The sequence below is a fragment of the Sarcophilus harrisii genome, chromosome 2, assembly GCF_902635505.1.
Source record: "Sarcophilus harrisii chromosome 2, mSarHar1.11, whole genome shotgun sequence".
NCBI classification, from domain to species: Eukaryota; Metazoa; Chordata; class Mammalia; order Dasyuromorphia; family Dasyuridae; genus Sarcophilus; species Sarcophilus harrisii.
Window position 1 is genome coordinate 423,361,167 of NC_045427.1, and position 22,667 is coordinate 423,383,833.

The following is a 22,667-nucleotide window of genomic DNA, read 5'->3' on the forward strand; positions in this document are numbered from 1 at the left end:
GGCCTCCCTGACTCAAGGGCCTGAGCACTGGCATTCTATTCATTGGGCCACCTAGCTGCTGTTCCTTTCTGACTATTCATCCCTTATTTCTGTTGTCTCCTATCAGAATGTAAGGTCTTTCAGAGAAGACACCCTCTTGCTTCTTGTAATTTTACCCCCATTTAATAAAGTGCCTGGCACACATTTTTCATTTTCATTAAATTTCTTTTTCATTCATTATTAATCATTTGGCATCTAGTGGAAAAAATGTTGCATGTGAAGTCAAAGATCCCAGCTCTGCTTCTTACAGTGTTTGCTACCTATGTGATATTGAGCAAGGCACAAGCTCCTTGTGCCTCAGTTTCCTTATCTGTAAAATGAGAACATTCCAACTCCAGACCCATGATCCAGAGCCTTTCCATGAGATCAAAATTCTTCTCATAACAATACCAAGACATCCTAATTTTTAATATGGTAAATATAAATAACTAGAACCCCTATATACACAAGCTCTTGGAAGGGTTTTCAATTTTTAAGTATTTAAAGGAATCCTGAAGTCAATAAAGTTTGAGTACCACTGGTCAGGATTATGGCTCCATAAGATTTCTCCCATCCACCTCTCCTTGCTCCCTCCTTACTGGGACTTAAAACAAGTTACTCTCCCTCTATGGCCTCAGTTTTTTCATCTGTAAAAAGAAGAGTTCTAAGTGATCTCCAAGATTTTTTCCAATTCTAAATCTTACTACAGTAACAACAATAACATAAAACTTTAAAATGTGAACATTATCTCATCTGAGCCTTTTGACAACACTTATACAGAAAGGTATTACAAAGATTATTATCCCATTTTATAGACAAAGAAAATGAGGCCCCAAAGAGTAAGTGATATGATCAGTTCCTTGAATAAGGGATTGAAAGATTTTCTGAATCCTGAATCTAGCACCATATACAATATACTCTGATTCCATAATCCTCCCCACTGACACTGCCATCATCCAATTTCTGTTACTATTGCAATAGTCTCTCCTAACTGGTCTTCCTGTCTCCAATCTCCCATCAACTGAGCCAACATAATTTTTTCAGTGCATGGAATGGCATGAAGTTTGTAGGTTTCATTGGAACAGACAATGGCTGTACCTAAAGAAAAACTTTTTAAACTGTCCAAAGTGGAATGAGCCGCTTTGGAGAGCATGGATACTAGATTTAAACAGAAAATGGATAACTTATCAGAGATCTCTTAGTCAATTCCCAAAAGTTGGATGAACTGCACCATCCCTCATACTTCTCCCTCTCTGAGAGTTCACACTCAAAAACTTGGGAGTGGTCCCCTCCTAAGCTCTGTAGTCATTTGATGTGTCCCATCCCCAGAAGAAAGAAAGCTCCCTGAGTGCAAAGCCTTTTCTCTGTATCCCTTACTACCTTTGCACAGCACCCTAGCACACAGAAGGTGTCTGATAAATGCTTATTTAATCTAATTTAGTTAAATTCATTTGAATGACTTAGAGATCTAAGGGAAGGAATGGGCACTGAAGGTAGAATTGATCTTAGGAGGACCCCAGAGACCCTAGAAAGTAATAAGTTTGGCTGAAGACCCTCTCAAATTCTACCTATGGAGTCTCTCTCAAAGCCCATCCTGTAAAGGACTGAAACTTTGAATAAGTACACTTGAATCAGACAACTGAGCACTTAAGGCTAATTACCTATTCGACAATGACTCTATTAGCACATGTTTGGGATTGCTCTTCTCACAGTTAATGCTGGCTCAATGTTTAGGGTTAAGAGAATTGTAGGTAAGGGATAGAGGGTGCGGTGAGAAAGGCGAGAGAACTTCACTTTGCGGCAGGACCAGAAGAGAAGTTGGAAGTTTCAACCCTTTACACCATCCCATTACCTCCCACCCCATTCTCTAAATCCTACTGTTTCTCTGTCTAACTCTATATGACCTCTCTCTGTGTATCTCTCCTTGCTTCTATCTCAGTCTCAGTTTCTGTCTTTCCTAGGATTAGGTCAATATGTGTCTCTTTTGGGTTCAAAATCACAGAATCTCAGATCTGGAAGAGCAGCCCTCTAATTCAGTATTGGAACAGGAAGTCCCATATAAGCTATCAATTCAATTCAATAAATAGTGATTAAACACCTACTATGTGAAAGGCACTATTTCTTTATATATATATGTATATATATATTTTTTTCCAAATACATACAGGTAGTTTTCATTCACCCTTGCAAAAACTTGTGATCCAGATTTTTCTCCCTCCCTTCACCCCAGATTGTAAGCAATCCAAATGTGCAATTATTCTAAACATTTGCATATTCATCATGCTCCCCAAGAAAAATCAGAGCAAAAGGGAGAAAAAAACATGAGAAAGAAAAAAAAACACAAGCAAACAAACACCACCACCAAAAGAAAGTGAAAAAAAACTGCTTTTGATATAAACTGAGAACTTTGGGAAGGGAAGGGTTGAAAGGCCCTGATATGAACTGTGTCCCCTTTAATCTGTGGGGGAAGGGTGATTGGGGTCTCAAACTCTCCTCCAGGAGACATTCCTGTACATAAAGGAAACTCCCAAAATAAGTAATCCCATTCAATTTTGAATTGAATTGAATTGAAACTCAGTCTCTCAGATTCATCCAGAGTTGGCTCCTTCTTGGGGCCAAAGATCAAAGCAGTCCCAATATATCTACAATGTACAATGTACAAGATATTTTTTCTCAGTGTAAACCCATCTTTACAATAGTCCTAACAGGCCCCTGCTCACTAAGAAAACTATCTTAGCAAGCTGTCTTCTTAGTGCAAATAAACCCCCTTTTTATCACAAACTTCAAGTTTGTGAATTCTTTTGCAAGGGATCTGTGCCACCGACCAAATCCCTCAATTCTCCCATCTCATCATTTTGAGCCACATTGTTTCCATAGTCAATGGCTCTTTCCATCACAAGATTGATTTCAATCAATCCATCAACAGGTGGTTAAGTGCCTAGTGTGTACTAACTAGGGAGGGGGTGGAATACAACTGCCAGGAATTCAGAAAAATCCTTTTTATGTAATTTACATTGTAAGAGAATAACTATATGTAACGATAATAGTAGCAGCTAACATTTATATGATGCTTACTACGTGCTAGATGTTACTAAAATTCTAAAATTACTCATTTGACTCACAACGTACAATATATGATAAATATAAAAAGAACAAATGTAGAGTAGTTCGGGATTGCAGGCATTTAAGAGGGTAGGAAAAGAAAATCAGAAAATGTACCATCTAGCTCAAGGGAGTACTTGATTTTTTTCTAAAAGGAGGAAAACAGATCTATGCGGTAGAGTTAAGGAGAGAGTCCAGGGCTGGACTTGGCTGGGCAGCTTGTGCTAAGGCTCCCGAGAAGGAAGACTAAACATTGTTGGTGAGAGTTACAGAGTGCTGTGTAAGGGACTAAGAAGCTCATCCTGGCCAGATCATGTCCGTGTCCATGAGAAGGATACCAAGGGACTAAGAAGGCTTTAAGAACTAATCAGTCTATTTTGTTCTAGAGGCTATAGGGAGCCTTTGGAGCTTCTTGAGTAAGAGAACAACATGGTCTCGTCTGTGCTCAAAGACAATCCTTTGGGCATTTCTGGGGAGGATGGACTGAATGAGAAGGTTATTGCAATAATCTAGGTGAGAGGGGATGTTTTTGTTGTTTGTCCTTTGTTCTTAAAGGATCAATGACATCATTAGGGTCATGACTTACTTGTGAATAAGAGAATGAGCTAAAGGAATGGCTGTGGGAGTAGAGAGAAGGAATGAGATGGAAGACATGCTTAATTAACAAATGATTAGATTTGCGACAATATTTATTTGTCACACGATTAGATATATGGGAATATGTCTGAGTCTAGGAAGACAAAAGTGAAACAGTCCTTGCACACAAGGCACTTACACCCTACTAAATATTTGCCTTTCTTTATATCTGCAGCACTAAGTACAGAGGTGGGCACACAATAAGCATTTAATGAGTGGGACTGACCAGATCTCTGCATTTCTATCTCTGTTCCTGCATCTCTCCATCTCTTTCACTTGTTTTGTTGCTCTTCCCCCCTTCTCTCTGTTTCTGTCGGTCTTTGTCACTGTCTTTCTCTCTGTTTCTATCTCTCTTTGTCTCTCCATCTCTGTCTCCATGGGTCTCTTTCCTGTTTATATTAATGCGTTCCTAGCCTTTTCTGTCTCCCTTTAATGTTCCCAGGATCAGGACTAGCTCCATCTTTTTGGCTATATAAGGCTGATTCCCTTTCTCCCTCACTCCTCCTGGTACTTTCCTACTCCCTGTTCCGCCTCTTTCCCCACCCTCCTATCTGCCTATCTCTCCCCCCCTTCCTTTCTCACACATTCTTCTGCCTTGTATGGCCAGGGCCTGATTGGGGCGGAGTAAGGCTGGGCCTTGGGGCTACTGGGCTTGGCTGGGGCTGAGTCTTGCACTCACTCCCTCCCTGCTTCTGCCCAAACTGCTGTTTCTTCTGCTCCTTCTGCTGGACCCCTGGAACCCAGGTAGGACCTAGCCAAGCCTCTGTTTCTGGCCACTGTCCCGAGATAGGGAGCAAAGTGGGGATGAGATGGTTCTGGTTCTGGAGGGGAAAACTGTCCAGGAATATCTGATGCTGGCCAGGCCTTGGCAGAACATCTGAGCTGGGAAGGTGCTTAGAGATCTCTGAGCTGTCTCTCTTAAGTGCAGAGGGAAAGTTCATACAGTGAGATCATGGACAAGTCAGGCCCAGCACCAGTTTTCCTGACTCCCAGTCCAGGGATCTCCCCATTCTGGTAAACTGAGAACTATTCCTAACGGGCAGAATGTTAGTCATATTAGGGAACCCAGTCTCACCTCCCTGTTGGCTGGAGATGAGTCCCTGAGGGCTTCTCAGAGTCCCCCTTTGAGGGGTGGGAATCCAGACCTCTAAGGAGAATGGGTGCAGGTTGGAAGTCTAGTTAGTGGTGGGCACTTAGTGCATCTCAAAGCTGGCAGGGAACTCAGAAGGCCTATATTCCCGTGCCTATTTGGGCAGGAATCACCTCTACAGAATCCCAGAAAGGGAATAACCTCCATTAGAAGGCGTTGGGAGATAGATCTAAGGACTGACAATTTTCCCTTATATCAAAAGATAGAATAGATAGACATAGAGATATCCATATATAGAGATACAGAAGAGACCAAGATTAAATCCATCTATAGAGCTATATAAGGTTAAATCTATATATCTGTATATCTACATCAATAAATAAGGAACTAAGGTTAAACATATATATATATATATATATATATATCCATATATCTATAGATAAAGAGCTAAGGTTAAATTCATCTATGTATATACATCTGTATAAGGTTAAATACATTATGGACGTATGTGTATTTATATATATACACACATACATATATATGCTTAAATCCATATATCTATAGGTAAGGGACTAAGGTTAAAGTCATCTTTCTCTATATAGAGATCTATGTGTTAAATTTGTATATCTATGTGTGGACCAAGATTAAATTCAGATAAATAGCTAGATATAAAGTTCTCTCTCCCCAAATTGAACTTACAGGCTCTAAGTATGATGGATGTGCTATAGCTTATGGGTCCCTATGGGTATATTTACCTTTAACAATCAGCCTATTGATACAATTGGCTCAAAGCCAAGGTATTTACTGAAAAGGTATCTTGGAGACAGCTAGATTGCACAGTGGATCGTGCACAGACCTAGAGTCAGGAGGACCTGAGTTCAAATGTTGGCCTCTGTTATTTGACATTTATTAACGGTGTGACTTTTTACTTCCTTGCCAAAAAAATTTTTTTTCCTAATTAAAAGAAAAAAAGAAAAAGAAAGGTTAAAAGAACAGTAGTTACAAAACATTATTCCTATAAATCTGAGGTTCATTTTCCCACAACTACACATAGTATCAGTAGAAAGAGTGAGATGCCTATAGTACATTAGTACTATATGTATAATATCTGGAAGCTAAAGGGCACAGGGAACTAAGCACTGGACTGGTCTTCCTGACCCAGTTCCAGACACTAGCTTGAACCTGGATAAATCATTTAGTCATCTATCTGGATCAGTTTGTCAGTTTCCTCATTTGTAAAATGGGGGTAATAATAGCACAAACTTCCCAGGGTTATGGGGATAAAATGAGGTGCTTGCAAAATGCATTGGAAACCTTAAAAAGCTACATAAATGCTAGGTAGCTTCTAATCGTAATAATAGCAGAAAGGTACACACAGGGTAGCAATTCAGGCAGTTCATGCATCGGCATTGCAAGCCCTTAACATCTTTTCTCTCTCTTCTGATTGTGTTCTAATGCTGCCCTCCCCAAGTCCAGCTGTGCCTACATAGGCACATGTCACTACTGGGACGGTCCTCTCTAAAGCTCAGCTCCTAATCGCATAGCTCACAATCTTCAGAACTATCTCTTGATTCAGCTTGTGCCTTAAAAGTTGAGTCAAGTCTTCTAATTTTATCAAGTTTGTTTTTGGGGGAAGGCAATTAGGGTTAAATGACTTGTCCAGAATCCCACAGCTAGTTAAATGTCAACTGTTTGAGGCCAGATTTGAACTCAATTCTCTGACTCCAGGGTGAATCTTTTATCCACTGTGTCATCTAGCAATACCATCAAGTTTAGCTGAAGAACATCATACCTTCAACAAAGTTAACTAAGTATATTCACTTAAGTCCTTTTGTAATTTCAATAAGAGACGACTAATTGATTAGAAGTTCCCTCATCCTTCTCCTACTCACTGCATCTCCTTTCTATCACTCAATTTTTCTTTCAATGGGTCTGTCTCATTTTTGTTCTCATTCATTTTCTTATGCTCTTTTTCTCTTTTCCTCTTATCTCTTACTTGAATTTTTTCTTAATTTTTTTGTCTTCTCTTCCTCTTCCTTCCTTCCCTTCCTCTCTTTTCTTTTCTCCCTCCTTCCCTCCCCCCTCTCTTCTTTTTTATTCCTCTTTTACTGCCTTACTTAATTCTTTGCCTTCTTCCTTCTTCTTGTTTACTTGGTATTTTTCTCATCTTTACTCACTGTTGTAGTTTTGCTTCTTTTATCTCACTTGTTCTTGTTCTTTCTCCTCTACCACTCCAAGTCATCTCTTCTGTTCCCAACATGTCTACAGAGCTTATGCTTATGCCCTATTACACAGATTTCTTACCTCTGCAAAGAAGGGAAAGAAATCTATTTTCTCCTTTCTTCTCTGGAGCTGAGCTTGGTCCTTGCATTACCCCCATAAACCTTTTTGTTTAACTTGATCCTTCTCTTTTTCTCTCTCCCTTGTTCCTCTTCAATCCCATTCTTCTTTCCTAGTTCAGACAATAGCATAGAAGATCTATTTTTCCTTTAATACTTCAAGGATCCATGATTTCATGAGCATGGGCATTCCTTTACTAACTTTTACTACATGTTTTAGGAGGTGAAATATGGTTTAAAAAAAAAAAGAGGCAGCAGAAGAGGGCTTTAGGGAAAACTACAGTGTATAAAAATGAAAATGATTATGATGCTATGTTTACTTTCATTGAACACTTCTAGTATTTCCATTTTTGTATTACTTAAACCATAAGCCGTAAACATAAACCATAAACACATACCATTTTTTCATAATAAACAAAGTCATGAAGATCCAAATATTTTTGGATTATAGATTTTTGTTTTCTTTTATTTTTACAGCCAGAAAGCACCTGGAAAACAACACCATCACAGAGGAAGAAACTGAGACCCAAATTTGGGAAGAGATTTATCTAAGATCACAAAGCAAGTCAGTAATAGATATTATATTGGGAAAAATCTGGGTTAAGAATCAGCAGTTCTGGCTTTTAATCTAGGCTTGGTTATTTATTTCTCTATGACCCTGGATAAGTCAGTGGTCCTTAGTTTCATCCTATAGAAAAGAAGGGATCAGGCTAGATGGTCTTTAAGGTCCTTTCCAGATTTAAATCTTATAATCCTCAGAATCTCAGACACTACAATTGTCCCTTCCATGTCTATAACTTTTTTTATTTTTATTTTCCCCAGTTACATATAGAAACAACTTTTTTTTGTTATGGACATATTCATTTTTTTTTACACATTTCCTTATGAATCAGAAAAATCAGAACAAAAGGGAAGAATCATGAGAAAGAAAAAAAAAACAGAAAAAAATGTTTTTAAAGTGAATATAACATTTGTTGATTTACATTCAGTCTCCATAGCTCCCTCTCTGTATTCGGATGGTGTTTTCCATCCAGTTTATTGGGATTGCCTTGGATCACTAAACTCCTTAGGTGAAGCAAGTTCATTATAGTTGATCATTACACAATCTTGCTGTTGCTGTGTACAGTGTTTTCCTTGTTCTGCTTGTTTCACTTAGCATTACTTCATGTAAATCTTTCCAGGCCTTTCTAAAATTAGTCTATTTATAATTTTTTAAATAAAATAATATTTCATTACTTTTATATGCTATAACTTATTCAGCCATTTCCCAACTGATGGGCATTCTACTCACTTTCCAATTCTTTGCTACCACAAAAAAGAGCTGCTACAAACATTTTTGCACATTTGGGTCCTTTTCTCTTTCTTTTGATTTCTTTGGGATACAGACCCAATAGTGCTGGATTAAAGTGTATGAACAATTTTATAGTCCTTTGGGCAGAGTTACAAATTACTCTCCAGAATGGGTGGATCAATTCACAACTCCACCAATACTTGCATTAGTATCTCAGTTTCCCACATCCCCTCCAACATTTATCATTATCTTTCCTTTCATTTTAGCCAAACTGAGAGGTATGAGATGGTACCTCAGAATTGTTTTAGTTTGTCTAATCAATAATGAGAAAACTCTCTAAATCTAACCCTGGATGGCTTTAATTTCTTTATCTGAAAATTGTCTGTTCATATCCTTGGATTATTTATCAGTTGGGAAATGATTCGTATTCTTATAAATTTGGCTCAGTTCTTTAAATATTTTAGAAATGAGGTCTTTATCAGAAACACTGACTATATAATTTTTCCCCAGATTTCTGCTTCCCTTCTAATTTTGGCTGCGTTGGTTTTGTTTATGCAAAAACTTTTAAATTAAATATAACCAAAGTTGTCCATTTTGTGTTTCATTATGTTCTCTAGTTCTTTGGCCATAAATTCCTCCCTTCTCCAAAGATCTGATGTATCACCTATCCCTTGCTCTCTTAATTTGCTTATAGTATCCCCCTTTACACCTGGGGTATGAGATATAGGTCTATGCCAAATTTCTGACATATTATTTTTCAGTTCTCTAAGCAATTTTTGTCAAGTAGTGAGATCTTATCCCAGAAGCTGGAGTTTGGGGAGGGAGGGGGTATCAAACACTAGATTACTATAGTCATTGATTATTGTGTCATGTATATCTAATTTATCCCACTTAGCCAGTATCATATGATTTTGATGACTGCTGCTTTGTAATAGAGTTTTAGATCTGGTACTGCAATAAGCCACCATCCTTTGTAATTTTTTTCATTAATTCCCTTGACATTCTTAATCTTTTATTCTTCAGATGAATTGTTATTACTTTTTCTAGCTGCATAAAATAATTTGGGGGAGTTTGATTAATATGGCACTGAACAAATAGACTAATTTAGGTAAAATCATCATTTTTATTACATTAGTTCGACTTATCCATGAGCAATTATATTTTCCCAATTGTTTAGATCTGACTATTTGTGTGAAACTATAACTCATTACTACAAAATTTTTCCATCCATTTTCTCCTTTATAATTAGCCCCAGAGAGGAGACAAGCTAAGGATTAATATATTGTTGTTGATAATATTAATTACTTGTTCATTAATACTGTTGATTAAGTATTAATATTATTGCTGATATTAATATTCCCATTTGACAGTAGGGAATTGATTTATCCAAGGTCATATGGAAAGTTAAGTTAGTGGCAGAACCAGGAGGAAAAGTCTAAGCTTCTGCCCCTGGCCCTGACTGTAGGAATTGACTAATACACTGAATTGGGGGGCTGATTCCTGCCTTATACTACCTCCCTTTTGGATCCTAGTGAAGTCCCCATTTCTCTCCCTCAGCTTTCACATTTATAAAAGGGAGTTTGAGTTAGTGATTGCTAAAAGCCCTTCTAGCTCCATAATCACATAACTACCTCCCTCTGACTCTGGAGCTATATTACGTCTTTGGGGAACAAATTTTCAACTCCACCCCTGTTTTAAACAGAATTCCAATGTAAATAGGATCTCAGGAGGAATGTAGTATCAACAACCTGTTAGCCAAGCTATAGAACAGAGTTAGAAAGGCTGTGTGTCCCATAGCCAGGAAGAGTTAACACACAGGTAAGTGGGTCACCCTGATCCTTGACATCTCGGTATCCTAGACAGCTCCCTAAGATTATACAGAGTCAAGGATGACCTGCATTGGAAGGAATGATTTAACTGGGAGCTCCAGTGCCAATGGAAATACAGGACCAGGCCCTTTCCTCCTTAGGATGGAGCTAATGAGGAAAGAGGAACATTTTTACCTTTTGAGGCTAGATGAGTAAGGAGGGTCAGGTTGTGGATTCCCTGAGGAAGAGGCTAAAGTCCCATAAAGCCAAGGGATGGAATTCTTAAGTAAGCTGGGCTTCCAGTATCTCTGATCCCCTGGGGAACCTGAGAGGAGCCAAAAAATTCTTGCTTACTTGGGGGGTGAAAGGAGGTGGAATGGGAAAGACCCATGGGGCACAAAAGGTCATGGGAGAGAGCAAGCAAGGCATCAAGGCAGCAATCCTTGGAAGTGAACACCAATTTGTACTGGGCCTTAGATCAGGGTTGGGGTTGGGAGGGAGGAAGGAGGGGAATGACCCTAAAAATGGAAAATATGACAATTTGGAATCTGGAAAAAAGCTTTAGAAGAAAAAATATAGACATCAGAACTGGAGGGGGATTCACTAAGTACTCTGTAGCAGGTACTATGGCAGGTCTAGGAATACAAGGACAAAGAATGAAACTGTCTCTATTCCCAATTAACTTACATTCTTGTGGGGAAGACCAGAAGTACATGTAAAGAAATATATGCATGTAATTATATAATACTATACATATGAAGCATTAAATATAATGCTAATAAATATACATTCAGGCAAAATGCTTTCAATATAGAATAGGAAAGAGGGAGCAGAGTTTTAGAACAGGTATCAGCTAGAAGATGCCTAAGAACACAGGTTGTCAGAGCTGGGAAAGACTTTAAAACACCAAAAAGAGAATCATCCAAACTAAAAGGAAATTTAGAGAACACCTCATTTAGAGGAGAAAACTCAAAATTTAGCGAAGGGAAGGCATTTGCCTAAAGTCATATACTGAGTTAGAAATCCCAATGGAGAGCTGCTCCATTTTTTTCTTTTCATTTTATTGACGATGCCTTTTGTTATTTATAATGTAATTATTTTCTAGTACGGCCTCTGTCACCCACCACCACCACCCTGTTCCCTTATCATTAAATCCTTCTCTCTTAACAAAATAGTTAAGTATGATTGACCCGAGCAATGTGTACATATATTCCAAAGCCATAGTCCTCCACTTCTCAACTGAAAAGAGAGAGAGGTATTTTTCCTTATCTGTTTTCTGGGGCTCAGTTAATCTGAGGTTAGTGGTCTTTTAGCATAGTTTTCATTTATATTATTATTGCCATTGAGTACATTGTTCTCAGAAACCTGCTTAGCTTGCCCAGCACCAATTCATAGAAATTTTCCCTTGTTCCTCTGCATTTCCCATAATTATGATTTCTTCCAACACTCATATATATCCCACATTCACACATCAATTTGTTCAGCCATTCTCCAATTGATGAGCATTTTATTTCTGTTTTGTTTCCCTTCACAAAAAGGGCTGGGGTTAATAATTTGATATATGTGGAACCTTTATATTTTTTAATCTCCTTGGGGTACTGAGATTTGGGATCTGTCAAAGAATATGAACAACTGCTTCATTTTTCTAGCATAATTTTCAATTTATTTGCCAAAATGATTGAATTAATTCATAGCAGCTCCACCAACAATGTTAGTATACCCTTGTTTTTTTTTTTTTAACTTTAACTATTATCATTGACTATTTCTATCTATAATCAGTTTTATGACCAAATTATTTTTCTATCTGTATTTTTGTACAATTTGTATTAATCATAAATAAACTTCCCCTATGGGCTTTAGGATAAAACTATATATGTGGAAAGAGGGGGGAAGAAGAGAGGGAAGGAGGAAGGAAGAAAGACAGAAAGGAAGGGGAAAGAAAAAGAGGAAAGAGAAAGAGAAGAGAGAGGAAGCCAAATATCTATGATTGTGTATGTATATGTATATGTATATGTATGTAGCCCCAATAGGCCTCCTCAATGTCATTTCTCCTCTTTGTGACTATGTCTAGTCCACCATACCTGAAAAAGCACATTCTCTTCACTTTTACTTCAAGGAAAACTTCTTTCAAGACCCATCAAATTCTCCATTCTACAGGAGCCTTTCTCATTGTCTACCAGCTAATTCCTATACTCTCTTGCAAAATGCATCAATTTATGCATATATATTTTATCTTTATAGAATGGAATTCATTGAAACTAAGGATTATTGAATTCTTTATATTTCTATCACCAAGACCTGGCACATAGTAGATCCTCAGTAAATGCTTATTGAGTAATTGTTTACTGACATATTTTTTAAATTTTACTGTTAACTTTTGTTTTTGTATCATCTTAATTTCCAAATAATCCCAACAAAAAATAAAACAAATAAAAAGGGAGATGAGGTGGGGAAGCACTGAGTTGAGCTTAACTCAGTCTGAGTACATAGTGTTTTATATCCATGGTCCACAATCTCTGTAAAATAGGAGAAAAGTATATTTTCTTACCTCTTCTAAGAGCAATAACACTAGTACTAAATTTTTTTAACTTTTTATTTTCCTCAGTTATATATAAAAAACAACAATTTTGGTTCTATATATACATTCATTTTTTTACATATTTTTCTTATGAATCATGTTGGGAGAGAAAAATCAAAATAAAAGGGAAAAACCACAAGAGAAAAAAAAAAATAGAAGAAAAAGAAAAAAAGTGAACATAGCATGAGCTGATTTACATTCAGTCTCTATAGTTCTCTCTCTCTGGATGCAGATGCCATTTTCCATCCCAAGTTTATTGGGATTGCCTTGGATCACTGAACCTCAGAGATGAAGCAAGTCCATCATAGTTGATCACCCCACAATCTTGCTGTTGCTGTGTACAGAGTATTCCTGATTCTGCTTGCTTTGCTCAGCATCAGTTCATGTAAATCTTTCCAGACCTTTCTAAATCAGCCTGTTCATCATTTTTTATGGAATTGTGAGATTCCATTACTTTCCAACCCCATACTTATTCAGCCATTCCTCAGAGAATTGGCCTCTACTCATTTTCCATTTCTTTACTACCACAAAAACAGCTTTAGTGCTAAATTCTTAAAAGAATTCTCTCTCCCCAAGCAGGAGTTGTGCAAGTAGAAACCCTGGGCTGGGGACACTAATAACATTCTTGTGTATAAGACAAGAGTGCAGGCTGTTCTTGAAAGACTGTCAAGATTATTACTCCTATTTTATATCGGAAATGTGCCCCAAAGAGAGGAAACAATTTGCTGGAGGTCACCAGCTGACTTCCAGGGCCAGGTTCTGTCTTCTCGCGAGCTTAGACTTGATGCTATCTGTCTCAGTGAAGACTCACCTTTGATGATTTCTGATGTGGTCATCTGCGCCCATAAGTGGCTTAGCCCCTCAGAGAAGGATTTCAGGCCGGAGCTCCTAGAAAAGGACCCTCAAGGGTCCCGGGCCTCCAAATCTTCCCCCGCCCCCACCTCCTGCTCCTGGGCCCCTAGAGAAGGCAGGATAAGCCAGGCTGTGGGTGGAAGAGGAAGACCGAGTCGCTCAGAAGGGCAGGAATGTCAAGAATGCAGAGGAGAATAGAGAAGGGGAATGAAGGCGGAGGGGAGGGAAAAGAGAGGAGAGCAAAGAACTGGAGGGGAGGAAAGAGCTAGGAGCCTGCAGACCGCAGCAAGGGAGGTTATGGAACCTGTCAGCTCCCAGGTTTAGCCTGGCTTAACCCTCCTGTACCTGGAGGGATGGACACACACACACACACACCCTCAGAGCCCTCTCAGTACCAAATCAGCCAGCATATATCACATTTGTATCATCTTATTAAGCACCTACTAAGTGTTCAAGGCCCTACTAAGTACTCATGAGACACACAAACATAAGACAGGAGATTCTATTTTCTACAAACTTGCCTTTTTAATAATGTGGAGGTGGAGGAGGGGGGAAGAAGAGAGACTACAAGAACACAAATAACTTACAGGGAAGGAAACGAGATAAGTCCAAAGAAAAGGTCCAGGCAAATTCTGAGAAATTTGATTCTTTTCAAAGTTTTTTCCACTGTTAGTAAAGGGAAGAAGGTGGAGTGAAGACTAACCAGGATTTAGTACAGGCTCCACAGGAGAGGTAGCACCTGAGTTGAAGCTTGAAGAAAAGGAAAGATTTGAACAATAGGTAAGGTAACCCATTTTACTGATTTTAACAACAGGTCGCCCATTAGTTAAAATGTTGGACTTTGGAGTCCTGAGTTCAAATCCAGCATCAGATATTTACTACTTGTAAGTCAGCAAGGCACTCTGTGCCTCAGTTTCTTTTTTTTTTTTTTTCAGTCTCAATAGTATTTTCTTTTCCAACTATATGTAAGGATAGTTTTCAGCATACATTCATTCTGGACAAGTCAGTTCACTCTGTGCCTCAGTTTCTTTTCTTTTCTTTTTTTTTTTTTTTTTTAAGTCTCAGTGATATTTTCTTTTCCAAATATATGTAAAGATAGTTTTCAACATACATATCTGTAAAACTTTGTGTTCCAAACTTTTCTCCTTTCATCCCTTACTCTTCCCTCTCTAAGAAAACAAGCAACCTGACATTAATTAAATACGTGCAATCTTTTTACACATATATCCATATTTGTCATGTTGTGCAAGGAAAATCAGAGTAAAAAGAAAAAAAAATCATGAGAAAGAAAAGAACCAAACAAAAAGATGAAAAGATGAAAATACTTTGCTTCGATCCACATTCAGTCCCCATGGTTCTCTCTCTGGATGTGGATGGCATTTTCCATTCCAAACTATTGGAATTCCCTTGAATCACTGCATTGTTGAGAATAGACTATGATTTGTATTCTTATAAATTCACATCAGTTCTCTGTATTTTTTAAAAATGAGGCCTTTATCAGGCTGTTAAAAAAAAAATTCCCCACTTTCTGCTTCCTTTCTAATCTTGGTTACATTGGCTTGCTTTGAGGAAAACTTTTTAAATTTAATGTAATCAAAATGATCCATGTTGTATTTCATAATGTTCTCTAGTTCTTTGTGTGCCTCAGTTTCCTCATCTGTAAAGTGAATATTATAATAGCAGCTACCTCTCAGGATTGTTGTGACACTCAAATGAGATAATATTTACAAAGTGCTTTGGAAATCTGAAAGTGCCCAATGTTGTTGTTGAGTCATTTAGAGTGGTATCTTACTTTTCTTGACCCCACTTGGAATTTTCTTGGCAAAGATACTGGAATGGTTTGTCATTTCCTTTTCCAGCTCATTTTAAAGATGAGGAACCAGGGCAGACAGGGTAAAGTGATTTGTCCCAGCTAGTAAATATCCAAGGACAGATTTGAATTCAGATCTTCCAGACTTCAGACCAGGAACTCTATCCACTGTGTCACTTAGATACCTAAAGTCATATATAAATGCTAACTAATTAGTTATTAATGAAAGAGTAAGATCAGAATATGGGGGGTAGTATGGTCAAAGGCACAGAGACACAGATCAAAAATGAGGGTCAAGAAAGCAATCTAATCAGTTAGAAAAACAATGAAAGGGAGTGGTCCATGATAATGCTAGTTCTGGTGTGCTTTAAGCCTAGAACCAGATACAGGGAAGACCTTAAATATCAGATTAAGAAAGTTGCTTAAACTTCATTCAGTAGATATTAGGGTACCTTCTGGAAGTTTTCAGTAGTGGAATGACACACTCATGTCCTCTGAGGTGTCTTCCAGATCATGATGATTTTAGTGTTGTCTTGGGAAAGTTCCTTTCTGTGTAGAAGATGAATTGGAGAAGAGATAAATTGGATACAGGGAGACTAGTCAGGAAGCTGTTACAATAGTTTCAGACAGAGAAGATGTTAGGCACTATGAGAGTTGGAGAAGAGGGCAGGGACTGATTGTTTTGTCAGTGTAGAAATAGCAGGATTTGGCAATTAAGTGAACTGCACTGAGGAGGTGAATCAGAGAGGGAAGGGGGTCAAAGATAACTAAGAGGTTATAAGCTTGGATGATGTCAATGGAGATAAAGAAGCTGGGGAAAGAATAGGTTTAGGGAAGGAAAATGAGTTCAGTTTTAGATTTAGGATTTAAGATCTAGAACTGAAAGATACATCTAGTCCAGCCCCTCATTGTATAGAAGAGGAAGCTGAGGGTCAGTGGATTAAGTCTCTTGCCTGTGATCACACAACACATATTACTGGTGCTGAGATTTCAACCTAGGACCTAGAGTTTGAGGTTACCCAAGGAGATCCAGGTTGACAAACTTTCCCTGCTTCCCTGAAGATACAAAGGATACCCCAGAGGAAAGGCACCTATGAAGAATTAGGGCCACAGAGCAACTTAATAAATGTTTCTGGAAATGTATATGGAAAATTAAGAGGATTCTGACATCCTTACAGGGCCTTTCAGATCAAGCCAGACTTTTCATCCCAGCACTGAAAGACCTTAATAGCTAATAGAATTTAGTTACTGCTTTAAGGTTTTTAAAGCACTTCCCAAATATGAGGCACAGGTACCATTATTATCTTCAATTTATGGATAAGGAAACTGAGGCTGAGAGAAATTAAGTAACTTGCCTAAAGTCTCACAGTTTAAGTTCTCAAACTTAGGTCTATTTAACACCAAATCCAGCATTCTATCCACTATGACACCTGACTTCCCCTTCTTAAAGAATAGAAGCTCTTTTAAGGTAGAGATCATTTGGTTGTTTTTTGTTTTGTTTTGTTTTGTTTTTATCTTTGTATCCCCAGTGCCTAACATATAGCAAATAAATCAGTGAATTTTAAAAGCATTTATTGAACACTCACCAATGTCCTGAGCACAGAGCTATGCACTTGGGATAAATAGGGTTTTCACATCACAAAAGTGAAAACTGTCCCTAACTTCAAAAAGCTTACATTCTAATAGAAGACCATACATAAGGGAATAAAGGCCTGAGGAGAAGTATTTTGGATTGAAAAGTTACCAGCTGTAGGAGAGGAAGCTAGTAGACTGATATTCTCTTCCTACTGGCAATGGGAGTATTGTTTTCATTCTAGTTCCAGAACTAGAAAATGGAAGGCTTATTGAGGGAGGGGAATGACAAATTGCTGATGGGATGGTGAAGAAGCCTCATGAGCTAAAAAGGTTAAATCTTTCCAAGTATTTCCTGGAGCAAGAGGAGGAAGGGTTAGCTAGAAGTTAATCTGATAGTATAGCAACTTAATAAATGTTTCTGGTAAAGTATATGGAAAGAATAACCACAAAACAGTACAAGACGAATGTCACAAAGTTACCAAGAAATTAGGACAGCCCCAAAGACAAGATGTGAAAGATACCTCTCCTTCTGACTCCTCTTCAGAAGTGGGAAAGCTATTTCAGAGAGTTTTCTCTCCTTTTTAAAAGTATTGATCAGTTTTATTATTTTTTTTTTCTTTTAAAAAATTCTTTGTTCTGTGGGATAGCTTTTTAGGACCAGAAAGGAATATGGGGAATTTAGGCAATGTAGAAAAAAAAAAAAAAAACACTAAAATGTTACTTTAAAAATAAAGGCTTGTAGTTTATCCCTTAAAAAGAAACATGAACATATGCACCTTTCCCTTCTGTGCTAAGGTGGAGGACTATGGGTTTGGAATGCTGCATATGCTACCAGAATGGGTTGGTGAATAACTTAATTTTGCTAAACTACTTTTCCCCTGTGTTTTTTTGTTTTGTTTTGTTAAAAGAGACAGCTAATTGAGTAGGGAGGTGAAAGAATCTATTTAGAAAAGAAGGTGATGTAGAAATAAAATGTATTAATTTAAAAAAAAATAATTGTTTACTGAATTAAATTCTATCTCCTGACCCAATTATCAGTGCTCAACTCCTCTCCAAGACTGAGCCATATCTATGCCAGGCTTCCTTCCCCTATTTCCAGAATATTTCCTCCCTCTGCCTTTCTCTACACACACACACACACACACACACACACACACACACACACACACACACAATTAGCACTGGGAAAGTTCTAGGGAAGCAGACATCGTTGCTTTTTAGAGGTATTTAATGAAGGGAAGCCATCCAAAGTTGCTGAGACCTTGAATGTTAAATGCTCTCATTTTCTGACCTTTGCCTTGCCCTCATAGGCACAGACCTCCCAAAAGCCAAAATGTCCAGCAAAAGGGCCAAAGCAAAGACCACAAAGAAACGTCCCCAGCGAGCGACATCCAATGTTTTTGCCATGTTTGACCAGTCTCAGATTCAGGAATTCAAAGAAGCTTTCAACATGATCGACCAAAATCGAGATGGATTCATTGACAAAGAGGATCTCCATGATATGCTGGCCTCCCTTGGTAAGGACTACTGGAGGGGGAGGGGGATGATGAATGGCTAGGGCTTCTATCAAAGGAGCTAGAACCAGTTCAAAGAGCTGGTCAGAAACTTAGAGGTCCCCAGGATCTCTTGACTCCAAATGTGGGTGCCGTTCCTACTATACTACAAGTTGTAACCTTCATAGGATGTCTGGAGGCAAGCCCTTTCCCCACTCTTGCTTGACCTGTTTCCTCATTTGCAAATGATGCAGCCGGATTGGATTGATGCCATTGCCTGGGCTCTCCTTCTGTCCTCTACCTCCTAAAGCTCTCCTCCAGTCATTATTTCCTAAATTCTGCCTGGGGAGGGAGAAGAATGTGGAAAGACTAATTTTAAAAAAGAAGTAAAGGATATTTGTGGCTCTTAGTCACTTGTCAATCCTTGAATCTCTCGAGATTCCATGCGGAACTCCACTATTGGTGACAAGAGAAAGACGAATTTGTCCTGGGATAGGTATTGTCGTGGGTAGAACAGTGGTCTTGAAGTCAGGAGTATCTGAGTTCAAACTCTGCCTCAGTTACTAGCTACGTGACCCTAAGCAGGTCCCTTACCCTCTTTGGGGCCTCAGTTTCCTCATCTGTAAAGTATGGAATTTGGTGACTTCTAAACTCTTTTATCTGTAATTTTATAATCTCTCAAAAAGCTTTTAGCTTAGAGAAGGAGATGAATGTCTAAAGACATGGTTTTTTTTCCTTTAAACATTTTTTTAATTTAATTGATGCCTTTTGTTCATATCAAGAGTCATTTTGGGATATATTGATTCCCCATCTCCTACTCAAAGCCAATGAGCTTTTCTTTGTAATAGTCAGACAAAACTGGCAGATCCATCACATGATATGAGAATATACCCAATATTCAGTACCCCTAGTCCCCTCTCCTCTCTCCTAGAAAATAAGGGAGTTTTGACCAATATCCTGACTCCAAATTCAAGGCTTTTTCTGGCACACCACAAAGATCTGCAGGCTCTCCCAGGTGAAAACTGTGATCCAAGAACAGGAGCTATGAGTCTTGTATCTTAGCCCATGGCCCAGGCACAGTAAAAGCCATGGAACTTCAGAGTATTGGAGAGGTGGAGATAAGAGTAGAAGAATACCAGTCCAGGAGGTCCAGGAAATATGACTTAGAAGACCCCAAAATCACAGAATGTAGCATTGAGAAAAACCTTAGAAATCATTACTCCTCTTTTTTTGTCTTTGTTTTTTCCCAAGGTAAAGGAACTAAGACCTAGGGGGATGTGGTCTTGCATAAAGTCTCACCAGTGAGAAATAGCAGAAATAAAATTTGAAATAGAACCCCCTCTTTCTAAATCCATTGTTCTCTTTGTGCTGTTCCTCTGCCTTAAGACATAGATATGGGTGAAGGTATCTAGGACCCCAGAATAAGAGGTTGAAGGGAAGGGTTGGGGGAACAGGGTTGGAGGTAAAAAGAGTGAGGGGGTTAGGGAGGTGTCCTGTGAAAGTAGGATGGAGACAGGAGTCAGGAGGCTCCAGGAGTGTCTGGCTCATTGTAAGCATCATGTGTATGTATCCCCCACAGGGAAGAACCCCACAGATGAATACCTAGAAGGGATGATGAGTGAGGCCCCTGGACCCATAAATTTCACCATGTTCCTGACCATGTTTGGAGAGAAGCTGAATGGGACGGACCCGGAGGATGTTATCCGAAATGCCTTCGCTTGCTTTGATGAGGAGGCCTCAGGTTGGCTGGATTGCAGTTTCTTGGGGACCTAAGGGAGTATCTCATCCTTGCCTAATATCATAGCTTACTCTGTAGGATCTCAGAATTTGGCAAGGGACCTAAGGGAAGGTTTTGCAGTTCTAAGTTCTTCAGAAGTGGCCAGCTCAAGCCCACCTTGGTATCTGGACTTCAAGGAGCTAAATGGGCTAAGGGCTCATCTGGAAGACCTAAAATTACCCACTGCCTCTTAGTGAACTTCTTTGCAACAAACCTAGAAATAAATCTCCTATTTCCTTTTTTTTGGGGTGGGGAGAGGATGGGAATTCTGGATCTGCCATTTCATTGTTCTGTAAAAACGCCTATCACCAACAGAGAATGTAAACTCAACTGTAACGTTAATCTTAGTTGTCTAGGGTAATTCCCCTCGCCATATTCCTATGTAAGAACCTCACAGACCATCCCACTGCCTTATTTCTCCCATAGAAAAGAAACCTCTGATAGACGTTTCTGCTTTTTTGTCTCCCCTCCCCTCTCTGGGTCCCTGCCCTCAGGAGTCATCCACGAGGACCACCTTCGGGAGCTGCTCACCACTATGGGTGACCGATTCACAGATGAGGAGGTAGATGAGATGTACCGAGAGGCCCCCATTGACAAGAAGGGCAATTTCAACTATGTGGAGTTCACCCGGATCTTGAAGCATGGAGCCAAGGACAAGGATGACTAGCCCTTTCACCCTCAACATTTCTTGTTCTCACCACACCCTTCCACCCCACTCCCACCTTCCGTGTTCCTCATGCCCCTTGCGGTCCACACAGCTACCATATACCAGGAAGGTCCATGAGTTCTTGCCTGGCCTTAGATCTGACATATTTGCTGAGCAAGAAGGCTGAGAGCCCCTGAGCTTTGGGGATGGATGTCCCTCATTTTTGTCAAAGGGACTAGGGCCTTAGGTCTCTAGCCTGCCTGAAGGGATATTCAGGGAAGGTGGATTTCTTCCTTGGCAAGTACCAACCTGGGGCTTCACAGCTTTTCTACCACATACTACTATTCAAGGCTCTAAACAAGGGAAGGAGCAGTTAAGTGACTTGGCCAAAGCTGACCCTCTGTCCTCTTTCCCAGTGTCCTGCAGGGACCAACTTTCCTTCAGCCCCAGTCCCTTGCCACTGCCTCATCTGGTTAATGTGGCCTATTCCAAGATGACACATTCCTTCCTCTTACAGGGGACCCTAAAATATTCCTCTGTTTCTTTTGTGGCCCCTGCCACACCCTGCCCCCTCAACGTCATTCACTTGCTTCCCTCAAGGTACACAAAGGAGAGGAGCATTGCACCAGCACCCTGTCCAGCTTCCAGATGGGGTTTGAGTGAGAGTCTAAGGAAGTGTAGCCTATTGGTGTGCACGATGCATGTTAAAGCCAAGTGTGGCTTGTATGAATCCATGTGTATGTGATTACATGTATATATATCTATACATCTGTGTAATGTAATATGTTCTGGTACATGTGTTTCCAAGGTTTAACGCCAACTTTAGATTTGGCAAGAAAGAGTAGACACTAGCCCAAGGTGACTCAGTTTGACTCAGTTGTCCTCTGTGCAATGAAGGGGGTAAGGATTGGGGAGGGTTGTCTATATGGGAATTCAAGGTTGAGTGCCTGGGGGATGGGGATGGCATTTCTCCAAAGGCTGAATCTTGATATCTTTATGGTGACCCTGCCCCACCCTATCCTACTCCCCTTCCCTGGCAGCAATCTCCTGGATCCTCTGCTCAAAGACATTTGTCCCTCTAAGTTATGTCCCTATTAAGGAGAACATACCTTCCTTTTGTCCTCCCCTCTCAGAAAATCTTGTTTCATCCTGTTTCTTTTGCATCTTATCTCCCCATGCCAAAAGAAAAAAGAAGCCAGGACTTGGGTTCAAATCTGTTTTAGTATTTGCCATCTATGACTTTTCCAGCCAAGTCTCATTTCCCTTTTCTGGTTTCTCATCTAGAAAAGGTGTTGTATTAAGGAAGCAATCCCAAATTGCAGTCTGAGCACCTACCCTCTTCCTTTGCCCTTTCCTCCTTATAGTCAAAACTATTTTCATAATAATACGGACATATTACTGTCTAATGCAGTAAATATCAATAGGTGTAATACATAAACAAAAGCTCTTTGAGATCCTCGGTAATTTTTAAGAGTGACATGGAATTCTTAGACCAAAAAGGTTGAAAACCACTATATGAGGGGCTCTTCCAAGCCCACTGAAATCCTCTCGATCTCTCTCCTGACCCTTTACAATGAGGAAGAAGCCCTTCTGACAACCAGAATTTTTTTATTGTAAGCCTTTAAAGAGGGAATCCCCCCCAGTCTGCTTGG

General features: G+C 39.3%; 1 protein-coding gene across 2 annotated transcripts; it reads left to right on the top strand.

Annotated features, from left to right (window-relative positions):
- The first annotated feature begins 4,389 nt into the window (after positions 1-4,389).
- MYL9 (myosin light chain 9) lies at positions 4,390-21,781 on the top strand. 2 transcript variants are annotated; one of them, XM_003756968.3, is made up of 5 exons: positions 4,390-4,500; positions 7,663-7,750; positions 18,410-18,616; positions 20,172-20,333; positions 20,864-21,781. In XM_003756968.3, the coding sequence occupies exons 3-5, from the start codon at positions 18,433-18,435 to the stop codon at positions 21,034-21,036; spliced, it is 519 nt and encodes a 172-aa protein (XP_003757016.1). In that variant the 5' UTR covers positions 4,390-4,500; positions 7,663-7,750; positions 18,410-18,432; the 3' UTR covers positions 21,037-21,781. The 2 variants fall into 2 exon arrangements, with proteins under 2 accessions (XP_003757016.1, XP_031809824.1); XM_031953964.1 differs by lacking the exons at positions 4,390-4,500; positions 7,663-7,750 and adding an exon at positions 14,409-14,494 and having other exon boundaries at positions 20,864-21,494.
- Positions 21,782-22,667: the final 886 nt, after the last annotated feature.

Coding starts and splice junctions, on each gene's coding strand:
- MYL9 (XM_003756968.3), top strand. CDS start 18,433: ATGTCCAGCAAAAGGGCCAAAGCAAAGACCACAAAGAAACGTCCCCAG. Junction 18,617..20,171: donor TGATATGCTGGCCTCCCTTG/GTAAGGACTACT, acceptor TATCCCCCACAG/GGAAGAACCCCACAGATGAA. Junction 20,334..20,863: donor CTTTGATGAGGAGGCCTCAG/GTTGGCTGGATT, acceptor CCCTGCCCTCAG/GAGTCATCCACGAGGACCAC.